The following is a 26447-nucleotide window of genomic DNA, read 5'->3' as shown; positions in this document are numbered from 1 at the left end:
TGCTGGAGATTAGAGTCAAGATTAGAGTAGTGCTGGAAGAGCACAGCAGGTCAGGCAGCATCCGAGAAGCATGAAAATTGACGTTTCGGGCAAAAGTGTCAGGATGATGAAGGGCTTTTGCCTGAAACGTCGATTGTCCTGCTCCTCGGATGTTACCTAACCTGTGTGCTTTTCCAGCACCACTCTAATATATTTTGTTTAGTTAGGTAACATGGCATTCAGTCATAAAGATATATTTATTTGGGGCTGCAGATTTTAACAGCAGAACAGAAATTTATTACACACAATAAATTCTCTTAGAAGAAAACTACCTAAATCTAGAAGACTTTGAAAGATCTTAAAGCACATAACAGAACAAACTTTTAGCATGTTTCCTGACACTAACCATTAATAGAATCTCAGATAAAGCCATAAGAAATTGGAATAGGTGCAGGCTCAAGCTTGCTCTGCCATTCAGTTTGATCGTGTCTGATTCGACATTCCTCATAACCACTTTCCTGCCCTTTCCTTCTAACCCTTGGTTTTCCTGCTGATCAAAATGCTTACCTCAGCCTTCAGTGTATGCAAGGAATCTGCCCTACAGCTATCTGTGGCAAGGTGTTTCAAAAAAAGAGAGGAAATGACTTGATTTGAGAAGATTTGTAACTCAGGTTGAGGTTCTGGATTTAGGTTTGCTTGCTGAGCTGGAAGGTTCATTTTCGTCACCATACTAGGTAACATCTTAAGTAGCCTCCAGACTAAGCACTGCTGATGATTCCTGCTTTCTATTTATATGTTTTGGTTTCTTTGGGGTGGTGATGTAGTTTCCTGTCCTTTTTGTTCTGGGGGGGTGCAGATATCAAATAGGGTCCAAGTCAGTGTCTTTGTTGATAGAGTTCCGGTTGGAACTAGTATCCCCCCTCTCTCCAGTTTCCTTACATACAGATTAGGAAAGACACCACTTTGACTGGGACAACATATCCATCCTAAGACAAGCCAAACAGAGACACGCACGAGAATTCCTAGCAGCATGGCATTCCAACTGGAACTCTATCAACAAACACATTGACTTGGTCCCTATTTACCATCCCTGAGAAAAAGAACAGGAAATGACATCACTACAGGAAATGACATCACCAACCCAAAGAAACCCAAACATATACATAGAAAGCAGGATGAAACATCTGAAAATGAACCTTCCTACGCAGCGAGCAAACCTACATCAAGAAATTACTCCTCACTTCAATGTTAAATGGCACCCCTTTATCCTGAGGCCATGCCTTTTTGTCCTAGACTCTCCAATGAGGTGGAACACCTTATTAGCATTTACTCCATCAAGCCCCTTAAGAATCCTAAATGTTTCAATGAGAGAACCCCTCACTCTTATAATTCCAATGAGTTAGTGACCCAACAAGTTTAATATTTTCTCAGACGTCAGTCCCACCATACCAGGGATCATCCTAGTGAAGCTTCTCTCAACTGTCTGCAATGAAATTATATAGTTTCTTAAATAAGAGAACCAAAACTTCCCTCATTACTTTAGATGTGATCTCACCATAACCTTGTACAGCTGCAGTAAGGCATTCCACCTCTTATACTCTCACTCCCTTGAAATAAGAGCTAATGTTCCATTCCTTCCTGATTACCTGCTATACCTGTGTGCCAGCTTTTGAGTTTCATGTACAAGCACCGCCTGTAACTTTGTAACATCTTTCTACAGTTCTCAATTTAAATAATATCTCTTCCAAAATGAGCAATCACAACTTCACATTGTTCCACAGGGATGCGATGTAGGGTATATATCTAGACAGAGATAATGGCTTAATTTCTCTGGACTGGAGGCTCTCTAACAGATTGTTTCAGAAAACATGTTGGTTGTAGTAGATATTGCCTATTAAAAACCTTACATGCAGTAATACCAGCTGATGTTTTCGTGTCAATGTTTTACATTTCATAGCTTGTAAGCTCAGACCGAAGCAAATGTCTGAGTCCAAACAAGTGTGCTTCTGTACTTTCCAAATTGTTTTTCCAATCAAATATAGACAAATAAAAATGAAAATATTATCTAAACATAACATGATGATCAAATTGGGAATTAAGTCTGTTCAAATTCTTTGGTCAAGTTACCTCCTATCTTCTCTAATCTTGTTTAACCTGAAGATTGTATTGGTTTTTACTCCAGTGGCATGCATGACATAGGAGATTGTGTGTGTTTATTTGAATTTGCTGCTTTGTATCTACATTTGTCAGTTGCATTTTTAAAAAGCTCATGGTCTTGTCTAAATCTGGAAAAAAAGACATTTCGTTTACACTTTTCATCTTTCGGTCATTAGGACAATTCAAAACAATTGCCGATTTAAAGGGAATATATCATTCATCCTGTATTAGAGTGCTAATTGATTAACGTCATGAGTGTCATGCTGGGAAAGCACAGGAGGTCAGGCAGTATCTAAGGAGCAGGAGAATCGACGTTTCGGGCATAAGCCCTTCAGGGTGCCTACTTGCAGATCGCTTCAGGGAACATCTCTGGGACACCCACACCAACCAACCCCACTGCCCGTGGCAGACAGCAACTTCCCCTTCGACCGCAGGAAGTGCAAAACGTGCAAAGCACAAAAAGTGCATCCACACCACACCCCTCACCTCCGTCTCAGGCCCCAAAGGATCTTTTCACATCCAACAGAAATTTACCTGTACGCCCACCAATGTCATCTACTGTATCTGTTGCACCCAATGCAGTCTCCTCTACATTGGGGAGACAGGGCGCCAACTTGAGGATCGTTTCATCTCTAAGACAACTGCATCAATCAACCCCACCACCCCGTGGCTGAATACTTCAACTCTCCCTCCCTCTCTGCCAAGGACACGCAGGTCCTGGGCCACCTCCATCGCCAAACCCCTACCACCTAACGCCTGGAGGAAGAACGCCTCATATTCCACCTTGGGACCTCTGGAGGAAGAACGCCTCATATTCCGCCTCGGGATCAATGTGGATTTCACCAGTTTCCTCATTTCCACTCTGCCCACATTATCCCAGTCCCAAGCCTCCAACTCAGCACCGCCCTCCTTTTCCAGCCTGATGAAGGACTTATGCCCAAAATATCAATTTTCTGGCTTCTCGTACACTGCCTGACCTGATGTGCTTTTCCAGCACCCCACACTCTACTCTGATCTCTAGCATCTGCAGTCCTCACTTTCTCCTCCCTGCTAATTGGTTAGCAAATGGATTGATTGCTAGAGGTATTGTATGGAGAATGCACCAGTTGATGATGACCGACAATTAGCCATCAGGTTTTTTTTAAACACTGGGTTTACTCTGGTCAAGATATTGTCCTGAGAAATGAACAAGAGAATGGTTATCACTTAGCTTGTTGCATTGAAGCAGGTGCATATTATTTTTGCCTGCAGAAGGTCCTTCCTGTCTATTAAAACATTCAGTACAAGCAAGTGTACCATTTTTTAAGCACTTGGGGATATATACCAAATGTTATCTAATTGTAGAATCACGTATAATTGTAAGTTGACACAAGCTGGTTGGGTAAGGTCAGTATCTTGCTTTTTGTGAAAGAAATGTTGTTACCCTGAAACATTAGCTGTTTTTCTCCTTCCTTAGATACAGCCTGGACTATTGAGTGTTTCCAACATTTAATACTTTCATTGTGTTGAAAATGAAGCTTCTTACAATATAAAATCATGTTTATGTTGAAACGTGTGTTGATCTATTAATTTTCTGTTAGCTTTAATAAAAATGGTGTTTCACCAATCTTACAAATCAAGAATAATATAAAACATGCATGTCAATGTTCTTATTCCTAGAAGACCATTGTTACAACATAGAACATGACTTATCAGCTCATGAACATCAAAAATATTTTACCAATCCAGAAAAGATGATAGAGTCCTCAGAGGAAGCCGTCCTTGAAGAAGCTTCCCAGCTGTCTGGAGACTTAACAGGGGATTCATCATCATCTGAGCTTAAATGTGAGTCAATTATTTTTTATTCCTTCATGGGTGTGGATTTGTAACCCACTTCTGATTACCTTTTGAAGTTAGTAACTTGTTAGGCCACTCCAAAGAGGATTTAAAAGTCAACCACCTTAATGTGGATCGAGAGTCACATGAGTTAAGGATGGCAGATTTTCTTCTTGAAAGAGCATTCATGCACCAGTTGGGTGACATTGAAAATGACAACTATCATTACTGTAGTTAAGCTTTATATTCCAGATCTATTAACTGAATTTAAATATCACCAGCTGGTGTGGTGGGATTGAACCCACATCCCCAGAAAAGTAGCTTAGTCCTCTGGATTACCAGCCCAGTGAAGACACCACAACATCACTGCCCCAAAACGCATCTTGGCTTTGTAATGGACATGATAAAGTTAAAAACATGCTTGATACTTGTGTTGATCTATTGATCCCAAAGGTGTTTATATAGTAATTAAAATTATAATACAAATTAGTGAAATTCAGCTGAGAACAATCATTTTCCAATCACAATCAAAACCAGAATTGACATAGTTAAAAGAGAATTATATTGACAACTTACAAATGTAAACAAATCATTGTTTGAAAGATCTGGAAAAGACAATTTATGCCAATGAACATAATTTGATTTTACATCCATCAGTTGACCTTATCATGGGTCAAATACATTGTAGATTCTGCTTGATTTCCATACTCAGCAAAAAAAAATGCACGTATCTGTTTGAAGGAATTTTGCACAGATGGGCAGAAGAGAATTATTTTTCTTAAGGATGTCAGCAGCAATCCTGAAGGAAAGAATTTCTGAGGTCATCTTTCTGGGTTTATGTGATCATTGAGTTGCATTTATTAATAAAGGGAAGTTTTGTTTCTTACTTGGCAGTTAGCCTCAAAAATAGGAACAGGAGTAGGTCTTTCAGTCGCTCAAGTCTGTCCCACTACTCACTAAGTTTATGGCCGCTGAAAAGTACATAGAATATTCTGAATGGATTAGTCGGGTTCCTCATTTGGACTAGATTGGAATTAGGAGACACAGTTTAGTAGTAAGAGATCTCCCTTTTAATACAGATATAAGGATTTTTATTTATTTCTCTCCAAAGGTTGTTAGCCTTGGAATTCAATCATCCAGCCTCTACTATTTTGAATTTATTCAAACCAGAGTTAGGTTGCGTTTTAATTGACAAAGGCATTTAGGGGTCTGGCAGGAAAGTGGAGTTGAGACCACAGCAAGATTAGTCATAATCTGATTGAATAGTGGAGCAGATTTGAAGGAACATATAATCTGCGTCTTGCTCCTAAGCTCCTGTGATTTGGCGAGCTTGTTGGGCCAATAGCCTTTTTTTTTCAGTGTTCATTTGTTGGTAACAAAATCACTGGGTTCGCCTACACTAAATGGGCTGTGGCATTTCAAGATCGCAGTTCATCATACTTCCCAAAGTCAACTAGAGTAAATACTGGCCCAGTAATTGATGTTGATATCCACATTGTACGGGTGGTTTCTGGAGGTGGCGGTGAGGTTGCTGTTGAGCTGCTGCATGGTCAGAGATAGGCTGCGTCTTGGTTGATAGATGCTCCCTGTTGCAAACCGCGGGTATTAGTACACCATGGAGAGGCTGAAGTTGTATGGCTGGGAGCAGAGCAACCTCAAGTCTGAGCAAGGGAGAGCAGTAAAGTAGTACCGATTGGGTCATGTACCATAGTAAACAATGTTAAAAAATAATCTGATCATGTGCAATGAGATTTCTACCCCAGTGACTTAAAACATTGCAGTGATGCAACTGTATATGAGCAATGTTGGACATGAGACCCCCCTGTATTCAAGATTGAAAAGGTTCTATTTGGACTTTCCCAACTCAGAAATCACCTTTAAAAATGTTGGACTGTGCTCACGTATCAAAATGGATAGAGTCTTCAAATTAGCTGGAATCAGATTTTTAAAAAGAAGTACACTTTTGAAACAGATGTATGAGAAAACAACACATTTGAGCAACCTTCATGGTTTAAATTGATCATTTAGCTGTAATACAATGGATAGAGGATTCCTATGTAGCTGCAATGAGAGACTACCCAGATAAATGCTGAAAGCTTCAATATGAATGATAACTACAAGGAGTGAGGTTAGAGACATTTATGGCAATTATAGGCAATTGACAGGAGTTGGGGGATTATAACAGTAGAATGAATCTCAAAACTATCCGTGGTATGGTTTGATCAATTAATTGTTCTAAACAAAACACGAAGGTTAGAAAATTATGCATGACACATTAGGTTTGGAAGTGAAGATAGTGGTATGTGGGCTATATCAAGTAATGTGGCAATATAACAACAGAGGTCAGCGAGGTCTGTCTCAAATGCAGGATCAACTCACTGCGTTCTTGAACTAAATTCTGGACATCATGACAAGATTCTCACGAGGAAGTGGGGAATTGCCAATTAAAGAGGAATATTGCTTGTTAACCTTACTATGAACCTCCCTGGGTGCTCACCGAACTTCAGACATGCAGGAAAAGCACAGCAAGTCAGGCAGCATTGAGGAGCAGGAAAATCGACATTTCGGGCAAGAGTTCTTGCCCGAAACATCGATTCTCCTGCTCCTCGGATGCTGCCTGACCTGCTGTGCTTTTCCAGCACCACACTCTTGACTCTGATCTCCAGCATCTGCAGTCCCTCACTTTCTCCCAGCTATGCAGCCTGTTGGGTGTGATTAGCAAACCAACAGACAAGCTTCCAGATTCAGAAGTCATTGCATGCAGGAACCACAGAGGTCCCATTCTGAAGAAGGTTCATTGGATCTGAAATGTTAATTCTGCTTTTCCTCCACAGATGCTGCCAGATCTGCTGAGTTTTTCCAGCAATTTCTGTTTTTGTTTGATTTCCAGCATCCATAATTCTTTGGTTCATTTGAAACTTATAATTGCTTCCTGTCAAATTGAAGCACTTATCAGTAGGATAAGTGAGCATCTTTATAAAACGGAACATGTCCACGTAGCGACTCAGCCATTTGGAATCAAGGGTAATTGGTCTAATGCTGTACCATTGCAGAACTGTTTGCAGTAATGAAGCCTGTGCAGTACTAGATCTGTGATCAAACAAGCTAATAACACATTTTCATGTAGATCACCGAGCATGAGACAACTAACACTTTGGAATGTTCTCCACGGTATATCTTGACTCATTTACTCTTCTGCTGTATAGATACTATGTTCTGTTGTCTTAGTTCCAGACAATTCAAGATCATGTCATTTATGGATTCTTTAAGGTATGTTGTATTTGTTTTGCACCCTGAAGAAATCATTACCTCTCTTTCCAGTATTGTTAATTAATGGGTACTTGCTGTTTATAGCTGTAATTATAGCAGAAAACAACAGCACTAATGAAAGAGAAATTCCCAAAACCTTGAAGACTGATGAAAATCCATCTGCCACATCAGAAGTTTTTGAAAATACTTGGCCCTCAGAAAAAGACCTTTTGGGAGCATTTGAAGGAGCATTTGAGGTTAAAGGTCACCGAGTGGACCTACAGGGGATTCGGGTTTTAAAGAAAGGTGTCCAGGATGGAGTACCAGGATCCTGTTTTGGAGATTGTGAAGATGATGATGATGACGAAGCTGAATGGGTAAGATTAATTCAGTAATAAAGGGAATTTTTTTTTTTTTTAGTTAATGCTATTTTTGCAATCAGTGTGGTTTGTAGATATTACTTGGTCATTTGTTTATTTCCATGCGCTACTTTGTTATCTATAAATTGATTCATAAATTATTGATGTATGTACCTATAAACGTGCATATTCCATTGGTCTCTGGTCATGATAGCTTCTTAAGATGTTTTGTATCTGAGCCCATCATCTCCTATTTTTTTATTGCGACAGCTTACAAGTATTTGATTGGCTGTTAACCATTTAGGGTGTCCTGAAGTCATGAAGTGTACTAGATGAATGAAAGTCTCTTTAGAACTCTTAGTATCTGTGCCCTTGAAATGAACGCAAAAGATGTTCAAATGACAGAGGTTTTTATAATACAATTACATATATTGTTTTGTATTTATGATTGCAGCAGTGGGAGTTTCAAACAGGCTGTCAGATTTGAACCTTCGCAATTCTTTAAATATCCCTGAAAAAAAATTATCAAAACTTCGTGAGATTGAACGTTGTCACATTTGTCAATAACAGTCATGCAAATGTTAATAAATCACACTGTCCATATTTGCTCAAAATTAGCTATATTCTATTTCTGGAGGTGGCTAACTAAATTTGAAATATTGGCCAAGAGATTACAATTAGGGTCAGAATTCTTAGTTTCAACTCATGTCCAGGAACCATTGAAGACATCAATGGAGAGAATCATTGCTGAATTCATGCCTCCTTTTACAGTGCTGCATGCCGTAATGTGTAAAGTGTTGGGGTAGGTTGCCAGCTAGGTAGGGCGAGGAGGGTGTGAGATGAGTGAAGAATGTATGGTGTCAGTTTCATGGATGAGTCTTTAAGGTAGGTCAGGGAGCACCTGTCAAGTTTTTCATCCCTTAATTCCTTCCCTAGATTAGGGCACTGAGAACTGCTGGTGCCATTGTAAAATTAAGTGAGTTAGCACAGAAGTAAAGGATCAACCCCAAAATCTTCAACTGAATGGAGTCGCTGAGCCATTGAGGGACCCCAATTTTTAATGTGTAGATGCAAAAACAATATCTAAATAAATCCTCACAAAATGAAGGGCAATGGTGTGCTGGATGTTATTGCAGGAGTATTGGAATACAAAGGATAAATTTGTGCAGAGTCTTTGAGAGTCCACATTTTAGAATATTGTGTGTATCTTTAAGATATATTTGCAATGAAGCCACACAGCAAATGTTGACCTGATTCATTCCGGGGATGTGAGGACTGTCCTTGGAGTTTAGAAGAATGAGAGGAGATTTTAGTGAAATAATGAAAGGGCTTGACAAGGTATCCCCTGAAGATCACTCCCCCCACCCCGGCCTCCGGAGCACAGAAACAGACCCTTTGGTCCAACTAGTCCATGCCGAACATTATACTTGACTGGAGAATCTAAAACAAGGGAATCTAAATCTCAGGGTAGAAGGGTGATCATTTAGAGTTGGGATGAGGAGAAATTTCTTCATGCAAAAGGTTGTGACTCTTCAGAATTCTTTGTTCTAAAGGGTTGTGACTCTGTCTAATTTAATATATTTAGGGCAGATGTTGATAGACATTTGGTCTTTCAGGGATCCAGTGGAGAAAGGGTGTAGATGAGTAAAATGGACCATGACCATAATGAACAGCAGATCAGGCTCATTGGGCTTTGCAGTCTTCTGCTCCAATTTCTTATGTTCCCAGGAGCGCACCATTATGCATTATTAAAAACTGATACATAATTTGAAGCTGGAAAATTGTAAATTGTAGATGTTCAGAGTGCACATATGTGGGGTTTAAACTGTAATCGGTTATTGATGTATAAATGGTCTGTCATAGCCCAGGCTGTTTGGAAGTCCAAGACCTTGAATTAGAAGATTTAATGAAGCTATTAAAATATAAAAACAACTGTTCATTGATTAAATTTAGTCATGTTATTGTGAAATATATAATGTTTGATTTTTATTTACAACTTTATTTTCGAAATTACAGTTGATGGGCTCAAAAAAGCATGGCTGTGATATGTTTATGTATATTTTTCACTAAGTAATATTTGTGGTCAGCAATTACATTTACACTAGATGTGTATCGATTCTTACATAAACTGCTTTTGACACTCTAAGAATGATTACTTTTGCAATTAAGACAAAATATACTGCTTGTTTACATTCTTAAATCTTGAAACTCTTCATTTTTGTTTGAAAAAGATAACTGTCCAAGTTAAACGTATTAAGAAGTCAAAAATAGACAGTGTAGATAATCCAGACTACAGTATTCGAAGCAGTGAGAAAAGTGACAGTTATCTCGTAACTGAGGAAGATGATCGTTATCGTTCTGCATTTGAAATAAGTGGGCCTAAAATACCATCACCAGGACCACAAGGTAAATGATTATCAAAATATAGGTTTTGAATTCATTCGTGCTACTTTATTTTGTGCATGGATCAATCTCTCTTCCCTTTGGACCAGAATCTTTGTAACACATGTATAAGATTAGATTAGATTCCCTACAGTGTGGAAACAGGCCCTTCGGCCCAACCAGTCCGCACTGACCCTCCGAAGAGTAACTCACCCAGACTCATTTCTCTCTGACTAATGCACTTAGCACTATGGGCAATTTAGCATGGACACTTCACTTGACCTGCACATCTTTGGACTGTGGGAGGAAACTGGAGCACCCGGAGGAAACCTCACACAGACATGGGGGGAGCATACAATCTCCACATCGTCGTCCGAGGCTGGAATCGAACGTGGGACCCTGGTACTGTGAGGCAGCAGTGCTAACCACTGAGCCACCATGCTGCCCCCAATCTATATAACCTACATGGAAATTGATAATTCTTCTGGAGAATAAAATAATAATCATTAGTTACAGGATTATGCAAATATTAGAAATAAAAGCAATGTTAGACCATCTACCATTCAGTATAATACATGGCTGATCTTCGACTTCAGCTCCACTTTCCTAACTGCACCCTTGTGGCTTGACTCCCTTAGAGAAACGTCTGTCCAAAGACACTCATCTTCCAACTGAAGGGATTTCTCCTCATGTCAGTCCAAAGTAAAATGTTTGCTATATTACCAATTTGTAATTTCAAACCCTGTGGACTTCTTTGTGGTCAGCACACTTCTCGGTAATACTCATGAAACTTTGTGTGTGCATTAAATTAAGTGGTTGCAAATCTCCAATGTTCACACATGTTTTGAACACTGAATGTTAGGAGCATTAATGTGGTGCATTTCACTTTCTCTAATTTTTCTCAGCAAATCCTCATTGTCACACAGATTAGTGAAAATAATAGAATTGTCTATACGTTTGCTATAAACTTCCAGTTTATGCTAACTCAAAATTAGGGAATCTCATCTTTGCAGCATTGCTTGAAAAGTGGTGCTAATGTCACTTTATTAGTCACAAAACAAATTTAGTTCCTGAGATTAGTTCCAGACATTGTTCCTGAGATGAATCAATATACCACTGCATAGTGCTCCATCTAGCAGCCCAATGAAGTACTGCTGAAACTCATTTGCTACAAATAGATGCACTGTCTGATTTAGCAGGGTGGTATTGTTCTACCATGTAGTATTGTTCTATCATGTTTTTTCTTATGGAGCAGTAATGAGAAAATTGCATGCACTTTCTTATGTCTTGCATTGTGCCAAGTTGACTAAACTTTAGGAATGGTACATTATGAAGAACAAGGAGATTTATAATACCAGATGCTCTGTTTTAGTTGGCTTCATATTTGTGTATCTTACAGGAAAGAAGCGAGATTATATCAGCCTTGGATGGCCTAGCCCTGATGAATGCATGAAAATCCGTAGAGTGGAACTCACAATGGTTGCAAGCACGTGGCTAGCAGTTTCTGCCAAAAATATAGAGTAAGCCAGATTTCTTTCCTTAGATAATATGAATATTTTTTATTGCATATATGTCCTAAATACCTTAGCATACACAGGATGGGAGCATCACGAACGAGGCTGGTGTTTATTGTACATTGAAGCAGTTTTAGTTGTCCTCATTGGACTTTTACCAAATTAACATAGACAAAAGCGCTAGCTGAAATAAAATAATTTAGTCTCCTTTTGTATGTGTTTAAACTATCTCATTATGTATGCACTTCAATTTGCCAACAGTGTAAAGTCTACATATCCAAGCTTTATTCTTCAGCAATTAATTAAGTCTTACTGAACATAATCAGAAATTCTATCCTGAAAGGATAGTTTAGAAATAACTGTAAATTTAGAAGTATGTATAATTTTAAGGAGCTCAGATGTATCAGTTGTGATTATCCAAAATTAAAAATGTTTTAAATTGTGATACTGTTTGGTTTCCAGAATGATTTGAAGTAACAAAAACATTCAAGGCATTAATGAATTTCTGAACCTACATGGCTATAGATATTATAACTTGTAAAGGAGAATATTTCTTTGCACAGCTGCCAGAGACGCACTTTTTAATTTCTAACCTCATCTTATTTTGAGACGTGTCGTAAGTGAATTAATGTGCATTGGACAACTTAGCTATAAATAATAACAAAAAATCAAAAATAATAAACTATTGTAAATTCATCATTGGAAACATTGATTGAAATTTTTTTAGGGTGGAAGGATAAAACATTGGTCCGAGATATGAATTTACTTAATCTCTGTCTGTCATTTAGACACTAGGCATGTTACTTGTGTTTGGGAAATTATTTTGTACATGTTAGTGGTGTTTTTGTGCTTAGAACAGTTTTGCAGTGATGTTTCTCTTTTACACTCTCAATACTTTTCTGTGCTGACCGGACCATCATCTAAAAATTATGAATTTGTGTTGTAGTAATAAAATAAGTTATCTATCTCATTCATGGTATTTTGACTTCAGTTTTTTAATTAAACCACTTTTTTACGTTAACTAAAATTATCCAGTTTTGCAGGAAAATTAGACATGCTGAAAAAGTTTTTGAGGGGTGGAAGAATCCTTCATCTTCATTAAAAAACTATGCAAGATGTACATATTGATAGTAGTGGAATGTCCCTGAGCTCACTGGACATTGCGTCGATTTACTAGTATGCCCTCAAGTCATTTGTGATGTGTCACTATCATGATCTAGACAAGCTGCCACTGTATGAATTTGATTACAACGGGAGTTTTGGGTGATGTAAGAAGAGAGGAAAATTTGAGCAGAACAGAATCACCAACATTAGATTATAGGAAATTGGAGCAAGAATAGACCATTCAGCCCATTGAGTCTGTTCTACCATTCAGTAAGATCATAGCTGATCTGGTTGCACTGTTAACTCCACTTTCCTGCCTGTACACATAAACTCAACTTGTTTGTCAGTATATTTTAAAATATGAGAGAAATTCCAAGGTTGGAATGAGTTCTGACAAATTGTTACAATTTGAATTAATGAGCCTGATTGTCCCAAATATCTGATGTTGCCTGATCTCAAAATTGTTTCTGATCAAAGACCATGTGTTGCTGTTGAGGACACTTTTGTACAATGATGTGGCAGTTAATGTTTGTTATTTCACGTGAAATTTGAAAAGTGTGTCTACACTTTAAACACTGACTGTTATGTTACAGTTTTGTCCACTATTTTTTCCCAGGATTGAATCTCAATTTTAACATCGCACCATTTATGCCTAAATAGATAGTGTTGTTATGGGATTGCAGCAATTATAAATGTTTTCCTCATTTCTGCAGGGAAGTCCTTGCCACCAGTTTTTGATGGAATGACTCCTGATTCCTACCCCTGGTTTATTTCCAATATATATTGTATACGATATGCTTGCTATATTTGAATCTGCAACCGCCTTTAAGAATTTTCTTACATACCTTAATGGGCTAGATCATGTGTTCATTTTCACTTTTGTAATGGAGCACTCCAACACAATTGTGTTCTTTGATATGCCTATTGAGAAATCTGGTAAAGGTCTTGACTTCTGTCCGCTCACCATCATTCGTCAATATACAGGGTGGAATTCCTACAGTTCCACGTGGTATAGGATTGGCTTTATCAGTATCATTGTGAATAGTGCCTGAGCTATTTGCTTATCGTGTAGACTTGATGCTGAAATAGGCTGCATCAAAATTATCCTGCTACCTTAGTCAGATCATTATTTGCCTTACATTGCACAGATTCCTGAATAGGCCTAAGACCATTAATGTCTATCCTGGATAGTGCACAGTTTACAAATGGAAGGATAAGACACTTCAAACATTTGAGCAATAATTGAAGCTAACCATTTCATATTGCTAATACACTGTACAGGTAGCAATATCAGAGAAAAATGTGTTTAAGCAACAAGTGATTGGACTTTGCTTCTAGTGTAGTCAGAGATTCCAAAGCAGTCCTTCAAATTGCAAGTAAATGGGAAAGAGTAGGGAAATGAGTCAAACCAAATTGGTTTTTCAGAACATCCAAAGATTCAATGGACCAACTGACTGCCACGTCGTATTCTATGAGAATTTAGATATGATATTTAATTATTGTTAGTCATAAAATATCATCAGAAAATGTGGTTATAGTGACATCAAGTTTAGCTTTTAAAAGAGAATTGGATAAATAATTGTAAGAGAAAATAAATTAAACAGGTGACACACAAATGTCAGAAGAAATGGGGCTAAGTGGATTACTTTTTCCAAAAGCCTGGTCAAATAGCCATGTGTGATGATGTAATATGCATTCATCTACTTTTACACAAAATAAACTGACTTGGCTCTGTTTGAAATGGGAAATGTTGGAAAAGATATAAATCGCAACATTAAAACAGTAGGAAAAGTAACCTGTTCAAATATTTTTTAGTGCAAGACTAATAAAGTGCCTTTCGGAATCTTATAACATTCAATGTTGAGAAAACCAGTCTCCATGTCACTACAGTCACCATTGTAAATAAATTCCAATGATTGTCTTTAGTTTTCAGAAACTCATTGTCATGTATTTTGCAACTTTCTTCTAGTATTACAGAACATATTGACTTTGCCACGTGCCTGCAAGAGCCAGCAGTAGAACCTGTTTGTAATGCCAATCTTCCTGCCAGTATGCACACTTTAGACCATTTACATGGTGTAGCGAGTCGACTCAGTATTCATTATACTGGAGAAAGCCAATTGAAGGAGGTGAGCTGAAATGCAGGAAGAAATCACCTCTGCCATGAAACTTCCTGTTTTCTTTATTGATTTATTGTGTGTTAAGTCAAATTTGAAGCTTAAAAAGTATTATATTGATCAGCCAAATAATGTATGTTATAATATATGTCTAATATATTAAATCACTTGTATAACCAAATATAATGATGCAAAGTAATCAAATTATTCCCAATCCTGTGACTAATTGTAGACTACAGCATGCTTTGCATAGTGCAATCTTTTATTGGTTCACCACAATATGATTTCGGATACTAGGAATAGTTTCTTGCAAGACATGGATGAAGCCATTTGACTGAAGTACTGGTCAGATATCCTTTATCCGCACATCCAAATATCAAAGGTCTTTCAAGAACAGACCCAAACAGATCTGTAGATTTGCTGAGATCAGGTGCTTTGGAAAAGAATTTTGCAGGCCTACAAACAAAGCTTTTTTTTCCACAAAGGGTCCAAATCCAGTGTGTCTATGAGGCCATTTGGATCCAGTCAGGCCCTTGGGGGTAGGAAAAAAAAGAGTTTTACCTTAAGGTCCATTCACGTCTATTTGGACTAAGAGCCATGTTTTTCCTCAAAGGACCCTAGCAGACCCATAGTGGACCTAAGCGTGGTCATTATTTTGTCCCAAATTCTTCTGCTCTGTGAATAATTATTCATACAAACCTATGCACACAATGTGATCAATAATAGATGGGTGCAGCCATCACAGGAGGTAATAACCATTTTGAATTACTTACATAGTAAAACAAAGACCTGTGGAAGCTGATGTTCTGTTAAACCAAAACTGGAATTGCTGGGGAAATATAGCAGGTCTGACAGCATCTGTGGAGAGAAAGCACGGTTAATGTTTCGAGTCCAATGACCTTTGTTCAGAACTGACTTACTTAACTGATTCATTAAGTAAGATGGCAAAGATTTCCCAACATAGCTGGCAAAACTGAACAGTCCCAAAATGTGGGCGGCACGGTGGCACAGTGGTTAGCACTGTTGCCTCACAGCGCCAGAGACCGGGTTCATTTCCCGCCTCAGGCGACTGACTGTGTGGAGTTTGCACGTTCTCCCCGTGTCTGCGTTGGTTTCCTCCGGGTGCTCCGGTTTCCTCCCACAGTCCAAAGATGTGCAGGTCAAGTGAATTGACCATGCTAAATTGCCCGTGGTGTTAGGTAAGGGGTAAATGTAAGGGTATGAGTGGGTTGCGCTTCGGCGAGGCGGTGTGGACTTGTTGGGCCGAAGGGCCTGTTTGCACACTGTAAGTTATCTAAACTAATCTAACTCTTGCAAGATTCAGAATCCGTTTCTTTGATCAGTGCATCTGAGATGCAGTCTGTTTTTTGTATTTCCTTAATGTATAATTTGTATAATTCAGCATTCCAAACAGAGACTATAATCTTGATTTTAACCCGATTTGCAAGATAGAACAAGCAATTAAAGTTTTGCAAATCTCTTTACTGCATTGTATCCTAAAGCCAAAAATATCCTTTATTCAGAAAAGAGTTTGTCCTGAGGTTTTTGATAAAGGATACCTGACTTATATAAAGGATGTTGTTAGGCTTTCATTCAATAGTCATTGTGCAGCTTTTTGGCATGTGGTACATTGTTGTACACTCTCTAATACATTGATGTAGGTTGGACTAGATTTAATTTATTCTCTTTAATTTATTCACTTTAATTTAGTAATGGGATGTGGGCATTGCCAGCTAGCCCAGCATTTATTGCTCATTCCTAACTGCCAGAATGTAGTTAAGAGATGGAAATGTGTTGCTGGAAAAGCGCAGCAGGTCAGGCAGCATCTAGGGAACAGGAGAATCGACGTTTCGGGCATTAGCCCTTCTTCCCCAAAACGTCGATTATCCTGTTCCCTAGATGCTGCCTGACCTGCTGCGCTTTTCCAGCAACACATTTCCATCTCTGATCTCCAGCATCTGCAGACCTCACTTTCTCCTCAAAGAATGTAGTTAAGAGTCAACCACACTACTGTGAACCTGGAGTCACATGTATGACAGCAAAAATAATCATGGCGTATTTCCTTCCATAAAGGACCTGAGTAAACTAGACAGATTTTTACGACAATCACCAGTGATGACTATATGTTCACCATTAAGTTTACCTCTTTTGTTTAAGTTGTTTATTGAATTCCAGGTTCACAGGATTTGTATCCATGTCTCTTGGCATTAACCTGGAGTTCTGGATTAGTAGTCTCCCTCTCCTTTTCTCTCTCGCGGTCTACCACATTTTCTCCTCTCCTCTTCCCTCCCCCTTTCTTTTATATTGGATATTATTAAAGGGCATTATTCTGTTGGACAATGTTTAAAATTTGCACTAATGTACTGTTTACATAACTAGCTTTGCAGTGTTTTATAATTTTCTGATCTAAATTCACTTATTTGATATTGGATTGGTTATCCCAGAAAAAAAAAGTTGTGCAGAATCTAAATTTAAGTTTAATCTATTTGCAGATGTATTAAATTAAATGCTCATAGTTTGGGAACTTTAAGAAGTTGATAGAGAGGGCAATGATGTGAGCTTAAGGAACATGAATGAAGAAGCATCGTTACCCAATGAGTTGAAAGGACCTGAGGCTTGCTACTACTGGGATTTGTTGAAGTGAATAGTGTAAATGCATTTGAGGAAGTACTAAGCAAGCGTATGTGGTAGGAAATAATAATTGGTAATGGTGATAGATTTAAATGGGACAAGGAGGAGGAGGTGTAAGTGCAGCAGAAACATGGACATTTTATAAGAAATAAGAGCAGGAGTAGACCATTCAGTCCATTGAGCTTACTGTGCCCTTCAAAAAGATCATGTCTAATCTGCCTCTCCCTCAAAACCCTTGATTCTTTTGTCAGCAGGGTTTAAAATGTACAAAAAAATTATCATCACTGGAGCGATTCTGATAAAAGGTTATCACCCAAACGCAGCATGAATTGATTGGCTCAAAGGGCCTGTTTCTGTGCCATGTCTCCAATGTAATTTTATGTAAAAGTTGTTTCTTATCAAGAACCATATGCAGCGCTTAAACAGGGCATTTTGATTTAACTATGTGACAGTAAATATTGCTAGTTATGACATGAAATTTGAAAAGTTCACTAAAACATCAACCATTGAAATTTTTACATTGCAATTTTCTTTGCCTTCTCCTCCTCCGTTCTTAGACACTAAATGTGCAAAGCTTCAGTTTTGTTGAGGAATGAGACAAGTTGCGATTATCCTCCATAGACCAGAGAAGGTTATGGCGAAATTAACAGAGGCCATCAAAACTAGTAAGGGTTTCGACAGAGTTAATGAAGAAAACCTGCTTACGCTGGCAAAGGTTTTAATAACCAGAGGATGCAGATAATTGACAAAAGGGTGATGAGTGTTAAGAGACAGTGACATTTTATGCTAATTTTAACAGTATTAATAGTTCTATTTGTTTTTACCAATAGGTTTTACAAAATCTAGGCAAAGACAATTATCCATCCCAGTCATTTGAGCAGGTTGGAACACGAATAGCCAAAGTGTTAGAAAAAGTAAGTTGCTTCCAGTGATTAATTTTTAATTGCAGTTCTAAGTTGAATATGACATCCAAGTTTCAGTTGCCATTTACTCATTGTGGACCTAATTTAAGATTCGTGCTAAGTATGAAAGTTTTTGATTGGACATGCAAATCTTTAGTTTACAGGGAACTCGAATGACTCCTCTTCTGTGTACGTAAAATCACAGAATCGTTTATGGCATAGGAGAGGCTGTTCAGTCCATCCAGTTCATGTCAAATCCCAGCAGACAAATCTAAGCAATCCCACTTTACCTTGTGGTCTCTGTAGTCTTGGAAGTTGATTTCCTTCAAATACTTACCTAATTTCTTGTGGAAATCATTGACTTCGCGCATCCATCATTGTTGTGAACAGTAAGTTCCAGGTCATTACCAACTGTGTTGAGAAGTTCTTCTCACATTCTTCTTGTACATCAAAGAACAGTACAGCTCAGGAACAGGCCCTTCAGCCCACCAAGACTGTGCCAACACATGATGCCTTTCTAAACTAAAAATGTTTTGCCTCTATGTGGTCTGTATCCCATTATTCCCTGCCTATTCATATATCTGTTAAGGTGTCTCTTAAATATTGATATATCTAGCTCCATCACCACCTCTGGCAGCATGTTCCACCCTCTGTTTAAAAAAAAACACTGGCCTTCCACATCTTTAAACTTACCTCCTTTGTTTTTAACCTTAAGCCTATGTCCCCTAATAATTAACATTGCTGTCCTGGTAAAAAGAGTCTAACCATGTATTCTATCCATGCCTCTCATAATTTTGTAAATTTCTTTCAGGTCACCCCTCATTCTTTGACGTTGAAGTGAAAAAGTCATGCCCAAATATCGAGTTTGTGTCCCTATTACTCATACAATCAGTTAATGGGAGCTTATTTTCCATATCCATATCCTGTACACCTTTATCAAAATCTCCCCTCAGTCTCCTTGCTGTATGAAGTACCTTGTAACTTTGTCCCTTTCAGTAGCTCCTGCCACCTTTATTAAATGTATGTGCCCTCTCCCCAACCTTTCTGCCAAAATGTATCATGTTATGTTACAGAATATAAAGAATGTGGGTTTGAATCTGTAGTTTTTCACGTGTTAATTTCTGGCCTTTGCTTCTCATTAAAACATTATATCAGTTGGAAGCTGTTTGCAAACCTAAAGCAAGCCTATCTGACCATACGTAACTCTTTGTGGCTCAGAGCAGCAGTAATTTTATGATTAGAAGTACTTTCTCATGGTTTCAAATATTTAATTCAGTGCCACTTTGCAGATCCGTAATATACACTTGTATCTAAATACAACACAGCACACTGATGTAAATCCATCTATGTTCAAAGAAGTATTTATAAAAACACTGTCTAAACATCATTTTTTTATCCATGGAGTGAGACCACAGCTTTCAAATATTTATCCTAGCTGAATGAGAAACCTTTCAAAATGTTTGATCAGTTCATTATTATGATTTTTAATTCAACAGAATCAAACTTCCTGGGTGCTTTCAAGTATGGCTGCACTTTATTGGAGAGTTAGAGGTCAAGGAAAGAAGGCTATTGACTGCTTACGTCAAGCATTACACTATGCACCTCATCACATGAAAGTAAGAAATTCCATATGTCATGTTTTAATGAAACGTTGTCAAACCTTTTGGTTTGAAAGAAACCTAATCTTGGGCAGTAAAGTAGACACTGCATATTTTATTCTTGGTGAGTCTGTGCATTCGGTGTATATGAAGGTTCTAAGTGACTATCGCAATTCCAGAAAAATATTTGATCTATAACTTTCCTTGACAGGTAGGTCTTCAGATTTGCACTTTAATTCTTTTTGTTCTATTTTATACTGACCCATCACATAAAAATCATGTTACTGATTTGAGCACTGCACTTAGTTGAGTTTTTTTCATGTGATTAGTTAATATAATGAGGTTTATTTGCACATTGGTCTGGTCTCTTATGTGATATTTATATTGCTTCTTTCGTATTGATGCAAGTCATTTTTGAAGGCCAAGTGAAGTTTAGATGGGAACTTTGACTTTAAATGTACTGAAGGCAAAATTATCAGGTTAAATAAGTAGTTTAATGGTATTTAAACTTTGCATCAGATGCACTGTAATTCTAGCCTATCGCAAAAACACATTTCTGATCTGAACCACCACCTCATTGCAATCTTGCAGTTTTTGGTCACAGGGACACTTAGTCTCATGGTTATCCATTTAGCCCTTTTGCCTTTTCAGTCTTTCATTGTTATCACAGCTGATTTGTAAATTGCCTTTATACCATATCCCTTAATATCTTTGTCATATTATACACAAAGAAAGACTTAGAACATCTATTCTAAATTTGCCTTACATAATCTTAAACCAATAGAATCATAGCTGCCTTGGCATATGTGAAAATTGGACTAAAAAATAATTCTGTAACTTGCTAAGTATCTGAAGACGCCATGCCTTCTCCAAGATGAACACAGAACATTACAGTGCAGTACAGGCCCTTCAGCCCTCAATGTAGTGCCAACCTGTGAAATTAATCTAATACCCATCTAACCTAAACTGTTCCATTATTATCGATATGTATGCCCAATGCCTATTTAAATGCCCTTAACGTCAGCGAGTCTACTAGTGTTGCAGGCAGGCCGTTCTACTGAGTAAAGAAGCTACCCCTGATATCTGTCCTAACTCTATCACCCCTAAATTTAAAGTTATGTCCCCTCGTGTTAGCCTTCACCATCCGACAAAAAAGGCTCTCACTGTCCACCCCATGTAACCCTCTGATTATCTTATATGTCTCGATTAAGTCACCACTCAACTTCTCTCCAACGAAAACAGCCTCCGTTCCCTCAGCCATTCTTTGTAAGTCCTTCCTTCCATACCAGGCAACATCCTAGTAAATCTCCTCTGAACCCTTTCCAAAGCTTCCACATCCTTCCCATAATGCTGTACCAGAACAGGACGCTGTACTCCAGGTGCGGCCTTACCAGTGTCTTGTACACCTATTCCTGATGAAGGGCTTTTGCCCAAAACGTTGATTTTCCTGCTCCTCAGATGCTGCCTGAACTGCTGTGCTTTTCCAGCACCACTCTAATCTAGAATCTGGTTTCCAGCATCTGCAGTCATTGTTTTTACCCAGTGTCTTGTACAGCTGAAGCATGACCTCGTGGTTCCTAAACTCAATCCCCCTACCAATAAACACCAACACACCATATACCTTCTTGCCACCCAGGTTGATAGGGTTGTTAATTTTCAGGGATTTATGCACCTGGACACAGATCTCTTTGTTTATCTCCACTGCCAAGAATTTTACCATTAGGCCAGTACTCTGCATTCCTGCTACTTCTTCTGAAGTGAACTGCGTCACACTTTTCTGTATTAAACTCCATTTGCCACTACTCAGCCCAGCTGTGCATCTTATCTATGTCCTTCTGTAACCCACAACATCCTTTGGCACTATCCACAACGCTGCTTACCTTAGTGTCATCCACAAATTTACTAACCCATCCTTCTACGCCTACATCCAGATCGTTTTTAAAAATGACAAACAGCAGTTGCCCCAAAACAGATCCTTGCAGTACACCACTGGTAACTGAGTACCAGGATGAATTTCCCATCAACTACCACCCTCTGTCTTCTTTCAGCTAGCCAATTTCTGATCCAAACCGCTACATCACCTTCAATCCCGAAACTCTGTATTTTGTGCAATAGTCTACCGTGTGGAACCTTATCACATACCTTACTCAAGTCCAGATACACCACATCAACTGCATTATCTTCATCCACCTGTTTTGTCGCCTTTTCGAAGAACTCAATAAGGTTAGTTAGGCATGACCTACCCTTCACAAAACCGTGTTGACTATCCCTAATCAAATTATTTCTTTCCAGATGATTATAAATCCTATCTCTCATAACCTTTTCCAATACCTTACTCACAACCGAAGTAAGGCTCACTGGCCTGTAATTACCAGGTTTGTCCCGACTCCCCTCCTTAAACAAGCCTTCTGGCACTACTCCTGTCGGCAATGATGACATAAAGATCAAAACCAAAGGCTTGCAATCTCCTCCCTGACTTCCCAAAGAATCTGAGGATAAATCCCATCCGGCCCAGAGATCTTTTCTATTTTCAGATCTTCCAAAATTGCTAAAACCTCCTCTTTGTCAACCGCAATCCCATCTAAACTAGTAGCCTGTATCTCTGTATTCTCACTAACATTGCCCTTTTCCAATGTGAATACTGACAAAAAGTGTTCATTAAGCGCTTCTCCTATGTCCTCAGATTCCACTCTCAACTTCCCACGACTGTCTTTGATCGGCCTTAATTTTACTCTAGTCATTCTTTTATTCCTGATATACCTATAGAAGGTCGTAGGGTTTTCCTTGATCCTATCTGCCAACAACTTTTCATGTCCCCTCCTGGCCCTTCTTAGCCATATCCTTAGAACTTTTCTGGCTAGCTTATAACTCTCAAGCCCCCTAACTGAACCTTCACACCTCATCCTCACATAAGCCGCCTTCTTTCTGTTGACAAGAGCTTCAACTTCTTTAGTAAACCATGGTTCCCTCTCTCAACAACTACTTCCCTGCCTGATAGGTATATACTTAGCAAGGACCCGCAGTAGCTGTTCCTTAAATAAGCTCCACATTTCAAGAGTGTCCATCCCCTGCAGTTTGCTTCCCCATCCTATGTATCCTAAATCTTGCCTAATCGCATCAAAATTGCCTTTCCCCCAGTTATACCTCTTTCCCTGTGGTATATACCCATTGCTGTTGTAAACATAACTGAATTGTGGTCACTATCGCCAAAGTGCTCACCTACCTCCAAATCTTAACACCTGGCCAGGTTCATTCACTAGTACAAAATCCAATGTGGCTTCGCCCTTTGTTGGCCTGTCAACATACTGTGTCAGAAAACCCTCCTGCACGCATTGAGCAAAAACTCGCCCATCTAAACTACTTGAACTATAGCATTTCCAGTCAATATTGGGGAAGTTAAGGTCCCCCATAACAACTACTGTTACTCTTGCTCCTATTGAGAATCATCTTTGCTATCCTTATTTTATGCTATGACTTTTTTAAAAATGTAAAAGCCCTATCCTGATCCATTCATTCCTTATGGTTTCCCTGATAACATTATCCATTCACTTTTCTGTTTTCCGCAGTACCTCACGGTCTTGACCTATGTTCCAAGTGGAACTGTTTCAGTACTCCAGTTGCAGCTTAATTGAAACATTCAGGATACCTCTAGGATATAAATGCAGCTAATTTGACAGGATAATATAGTGACCAGCAGATAAACTAAAAATATCTGCTGCACCTGACCCAAGAAGTTATATTCCCACTACTTCACACACCACAGCATAAAAGCAACATATTGCTGATGCTGGACATCTTAAATAAAAACAAAGTTCTGGAGAAACTCAACAGATTTGATAACATTTAGAAAAAATAAAAGGCTGCTTTTGAAAAAAACAAGAGTTAATGTTTTCATTTCAATATGAAATGGTGGAGATTGGTATAATGACAGCATTTAAAAGGCATCTGGATGGGGATATGAATAGGGAAGGTTTAGAGTGATATTGCCCAAATGCTGGCAAATGGGACTAGACTTAATAAGGATATATGGACAGCATGGACGAATTGGACTGGTCTGTTTCTGAGCTGAATATCTCGAGTCTGAGGCACATTGATACCACAAGAATGCTGAATTTCTCCTGCATATCCTACTTTTATATAAAATTAAAGTCTTTTTCCAGCTACCAATATGACCAATTAGATGTCTTTTCTGTATCAGGCTTTAAACATAAGATCTATCAACTTTTTGTTTTAATGTGTGTGACTCTTCAGGAACAGCGACAAAAAACCTATTTCTCTACTGATATTGACTTTCTGAAAGAAGCAACATTTTAGCAAATGGATTGTCCTTGAAGGCAAAAGGATAAAACATAAAATGTTAGGGATTTTTCTTTTGTTGTCCTGACATGGGTGGTCAAGTCACTAATCATACATGGTTGTCTGTGAAGCTTTTCAGATGCAGCTTGCTTAGGAAAAATTACCTTAAGATGCTTCTTCAAACACCCTTTCAAACGAACAAAGATGTTTACCCTGAATTCAACAGAACAGTTTCATTATCAGCAATGGAAAATCAGCTAAACAGCTTGTTCTGAGTAAGCTTTCCTCCTGCTCTGTTTTTAGAAGGCTTCCTTGCAGCTGAACTAGATTTTAGAAAAAACAAAAACTCTCCACCACTCACTGATCAAAACTGGACTCTAATGGTCTACAACAATGGAAGCAGTTATCACCAGTCATCTGATTTCTAAAAAGCCTTGTTTGAGAAAAATCACCAGAGTCCACAGTGGACTTGCAGTTACTACTTTTAAATGATTCCAGGTATTTCCACAAAACATGAAATCAATCAATTTTATGCGATCCTTTAAAACTTAACTTATCCAAGCAATCTTCATAATATATTTTAGTGTACCTCCTTCTCCTTTTACCTCCTTTTAATTCCAAAATTCAGTGAATGTTCATTTGCTTAAAGCATTTTCTGAAGATTAGCATGGGGGGAGTCCAATGAGTTCACAATCTCCTTTGTTTCTGTTCCCAATGAAGAATCTATGATTTCAAAAGTTTGGAGATTACGTATAATGCAGAAATATCATGGACATTGGGGATTTAACAAACCTAAGGAGGACATATGATTGGTCCCTGTTTTAATCTGTTTCATTTTGATGTCTTCTAATGAGGCATGTGTTCTTGGTTAGTATCATGAGTTTTGTTTTCAAAATTGGTTTCATCCCAATCTAGTGTAGGACTGTAACACTGGATCGGCGTCATTTTGCAGTGGCATTTGTCACTTCCTGACCTTTCTCTGGATGCTGACCTACCAGCTCTCAGCCTTTCCTACTCCCTAATCCACACTTTCATTGCTGACTCCTGAAGCTGTCCTCACGTAAAGCCCTTGGTCACAGTAAGATTCAAGATTAAGTGGTGGTGGAGAGAGGTTTCAGGAAGCAAGATCATCTGCAAGTGGAACCTAATAAGAAAGTTAGCATATTAATTTTGTATTTTATGTTGAATGTTTTTAAATTTAGAATCATGGACCAGCATCCCCACAGTGCAACTAGTGGCCATTTGGCCCATTGAGTCTGTACTGACCGTCCGAAGAGCATCCCACCCAGACCCCCCCCCCTCTCCTCTTCCCGTACACTGCACTTACCTTGGCTAATCCACCTAGCCTACATGTCCCAGGACATTATGGGACAATTTAGCACGGCTAATTCACCTAAACTGCCCATCTTTGGCCTGTAGGAGGAAAGCTGAGCACCTGGTGGAAACCCACGCAGACATCCAGTGAATAAGGAGGTCTTCCAGGAACAGTGGGTGGTGGTAGGTTGGGGCTAGAACTGGGCAAGAGCTGTGCCACAAAAGCAGGGTACGTATTAATGAAATAGGTTTGGTGAGATCACTGAGAGATTCTGGGCAACTTCACAAGAGAGAAGCCCTCTGTGAAACTTGATAAAACCGGAACTAAGCCAAAAAAAAGTATTCAGCCAAGTGTCTTTTATCAGCAATATTCAAGTTCAGTACCACTAAGTAAATGTACATTCGTTTGTGATTTTGACTAGATTTTGACTAAAGTTTGCCATTCCTAGCTTCAAAAGATTGAATATTCTTGATTTAGGACTTAAACCTATTTAATTAATCATCTAGACATAAAAATTGCAGCTGTAGCCACCATGCCTACCTTAACTGCTTTTGCAGACCTTGCTAATGCTACTGTTAAACTGAGGAAAACTGTTTTGCCTTACTGTTATCCACCAAACCTTGTACAGGATTCACAAGGTATTGAGCCTTTGGAATTGTGATAATCCAAATTAAGGTAATAAACGTTTGGAAATACGTGATATGAAATTATACCAAATCCATCGTTACACAAAAGATGAGAAGTTATTTTAATATTCATGGAATTTTTTGACTAAAGGTGTTCAATCTAAAATAATTTCTCTCTGCGCATGCTGTTAGATTTGCTGCATATTTTCAGAATTCCCTTTTAATTCTAAATTTCCAATATCTGAAAAATGTTACTTTTGTGTTATTGATTAACTTAGTTTTGGAGACAGTCCTTGATATTCAAGTTTGCAGGTTGTTTAATGATCATCTCCTGTAGATGATCTAACATTGAGATGCAGTAAACTGGATTGAAAAGTCTTATTGATTCCTCCTTTAACTTGCT

The 26447-nt window shown here is 38.5% G+C and overlaps 1 protein-coding gene and 1 long non-coding RNA gene across 5 annotated transcripts in view; one reads left to right on the top strand and one right to left on the bottom strand.

The window, feature by feature from the left end:
• ttc17 (tetratricopeptide repeat domain 17) overlaps positions 1-26447 on the top strand; it is a 95052-nt gene that overhangs the window by 62024 nt on the left and 6581 nt on the right. For all 4 annotated transcript variants that reach the window (XM_087996320.1, XM_043705479.2, XM_043705477.2 and 1 more), the window contains 7 exons: positions 3796-3960; positions 7306-7577; positions 9791-9965; positions 11341-11461; positions 14529-14688; positions 18138-18221; positions 19706-19825. In XM_087996320.1, coding sequence (XP_087852446.1) covers positions 3796-3960; positions 7306-7577; positions 9791-9965; positions 11341-11461; positions 14529-14688; positions 18138-18221; positions 19706-19825 — 1097 coding nt within the window. The remainder of the gene's footprint in view (positions 1-3795; positions 3961-7305; positions 7578-9790; positions 9966-11340; positions 11462-14528; positions 14689-18137; positions 18222-19705; positions 19826-26447) is intronic.
• The window catches only part of LOC148146857 (uncharacterized), an 85637-nt gene continuing 64686 nt past the window's right edge, over positions 5497-26447 (bottom strand). Inside the window, exons 2-3 of the long non-coding RNA XR_015760116.1 lie at positions 15450-15534; positions 5497-5612 (exon numbers count right to left, since the gene is read on the bottom strand). This is a non-coding gene — a long non-coding RNA (uncharacterized LOC148146857). The remainder of the gene's footprint in view (positions 5613-15449; positions 15535-26447) is intronic.

The sequence above is a fragment of the Chiloscyllium plagiosum genome, unplaced genomic scaffold, assembly GCF_037043375.1.
Source record: "Chiloscyllium plagiosum isolate Xiang-an unplaced genomic scaffold, Cpla_swu_hap1 HiC_scaffold_18, whole genome shotgun sequence".
NCBI classification, from domain to species: Eukaryota; Metazoa; Chordata; class Chondrichthyes; order Orectolobiformes; family Hemiscylliidae; genus Chiloscyllium; species Chiloscyllium plagiosum.
The sequence above is the reverse complement of the archived record's forward strand: the minus strand, read 5'-3'. Positions and strand labels throughout refer to the sequence as shown.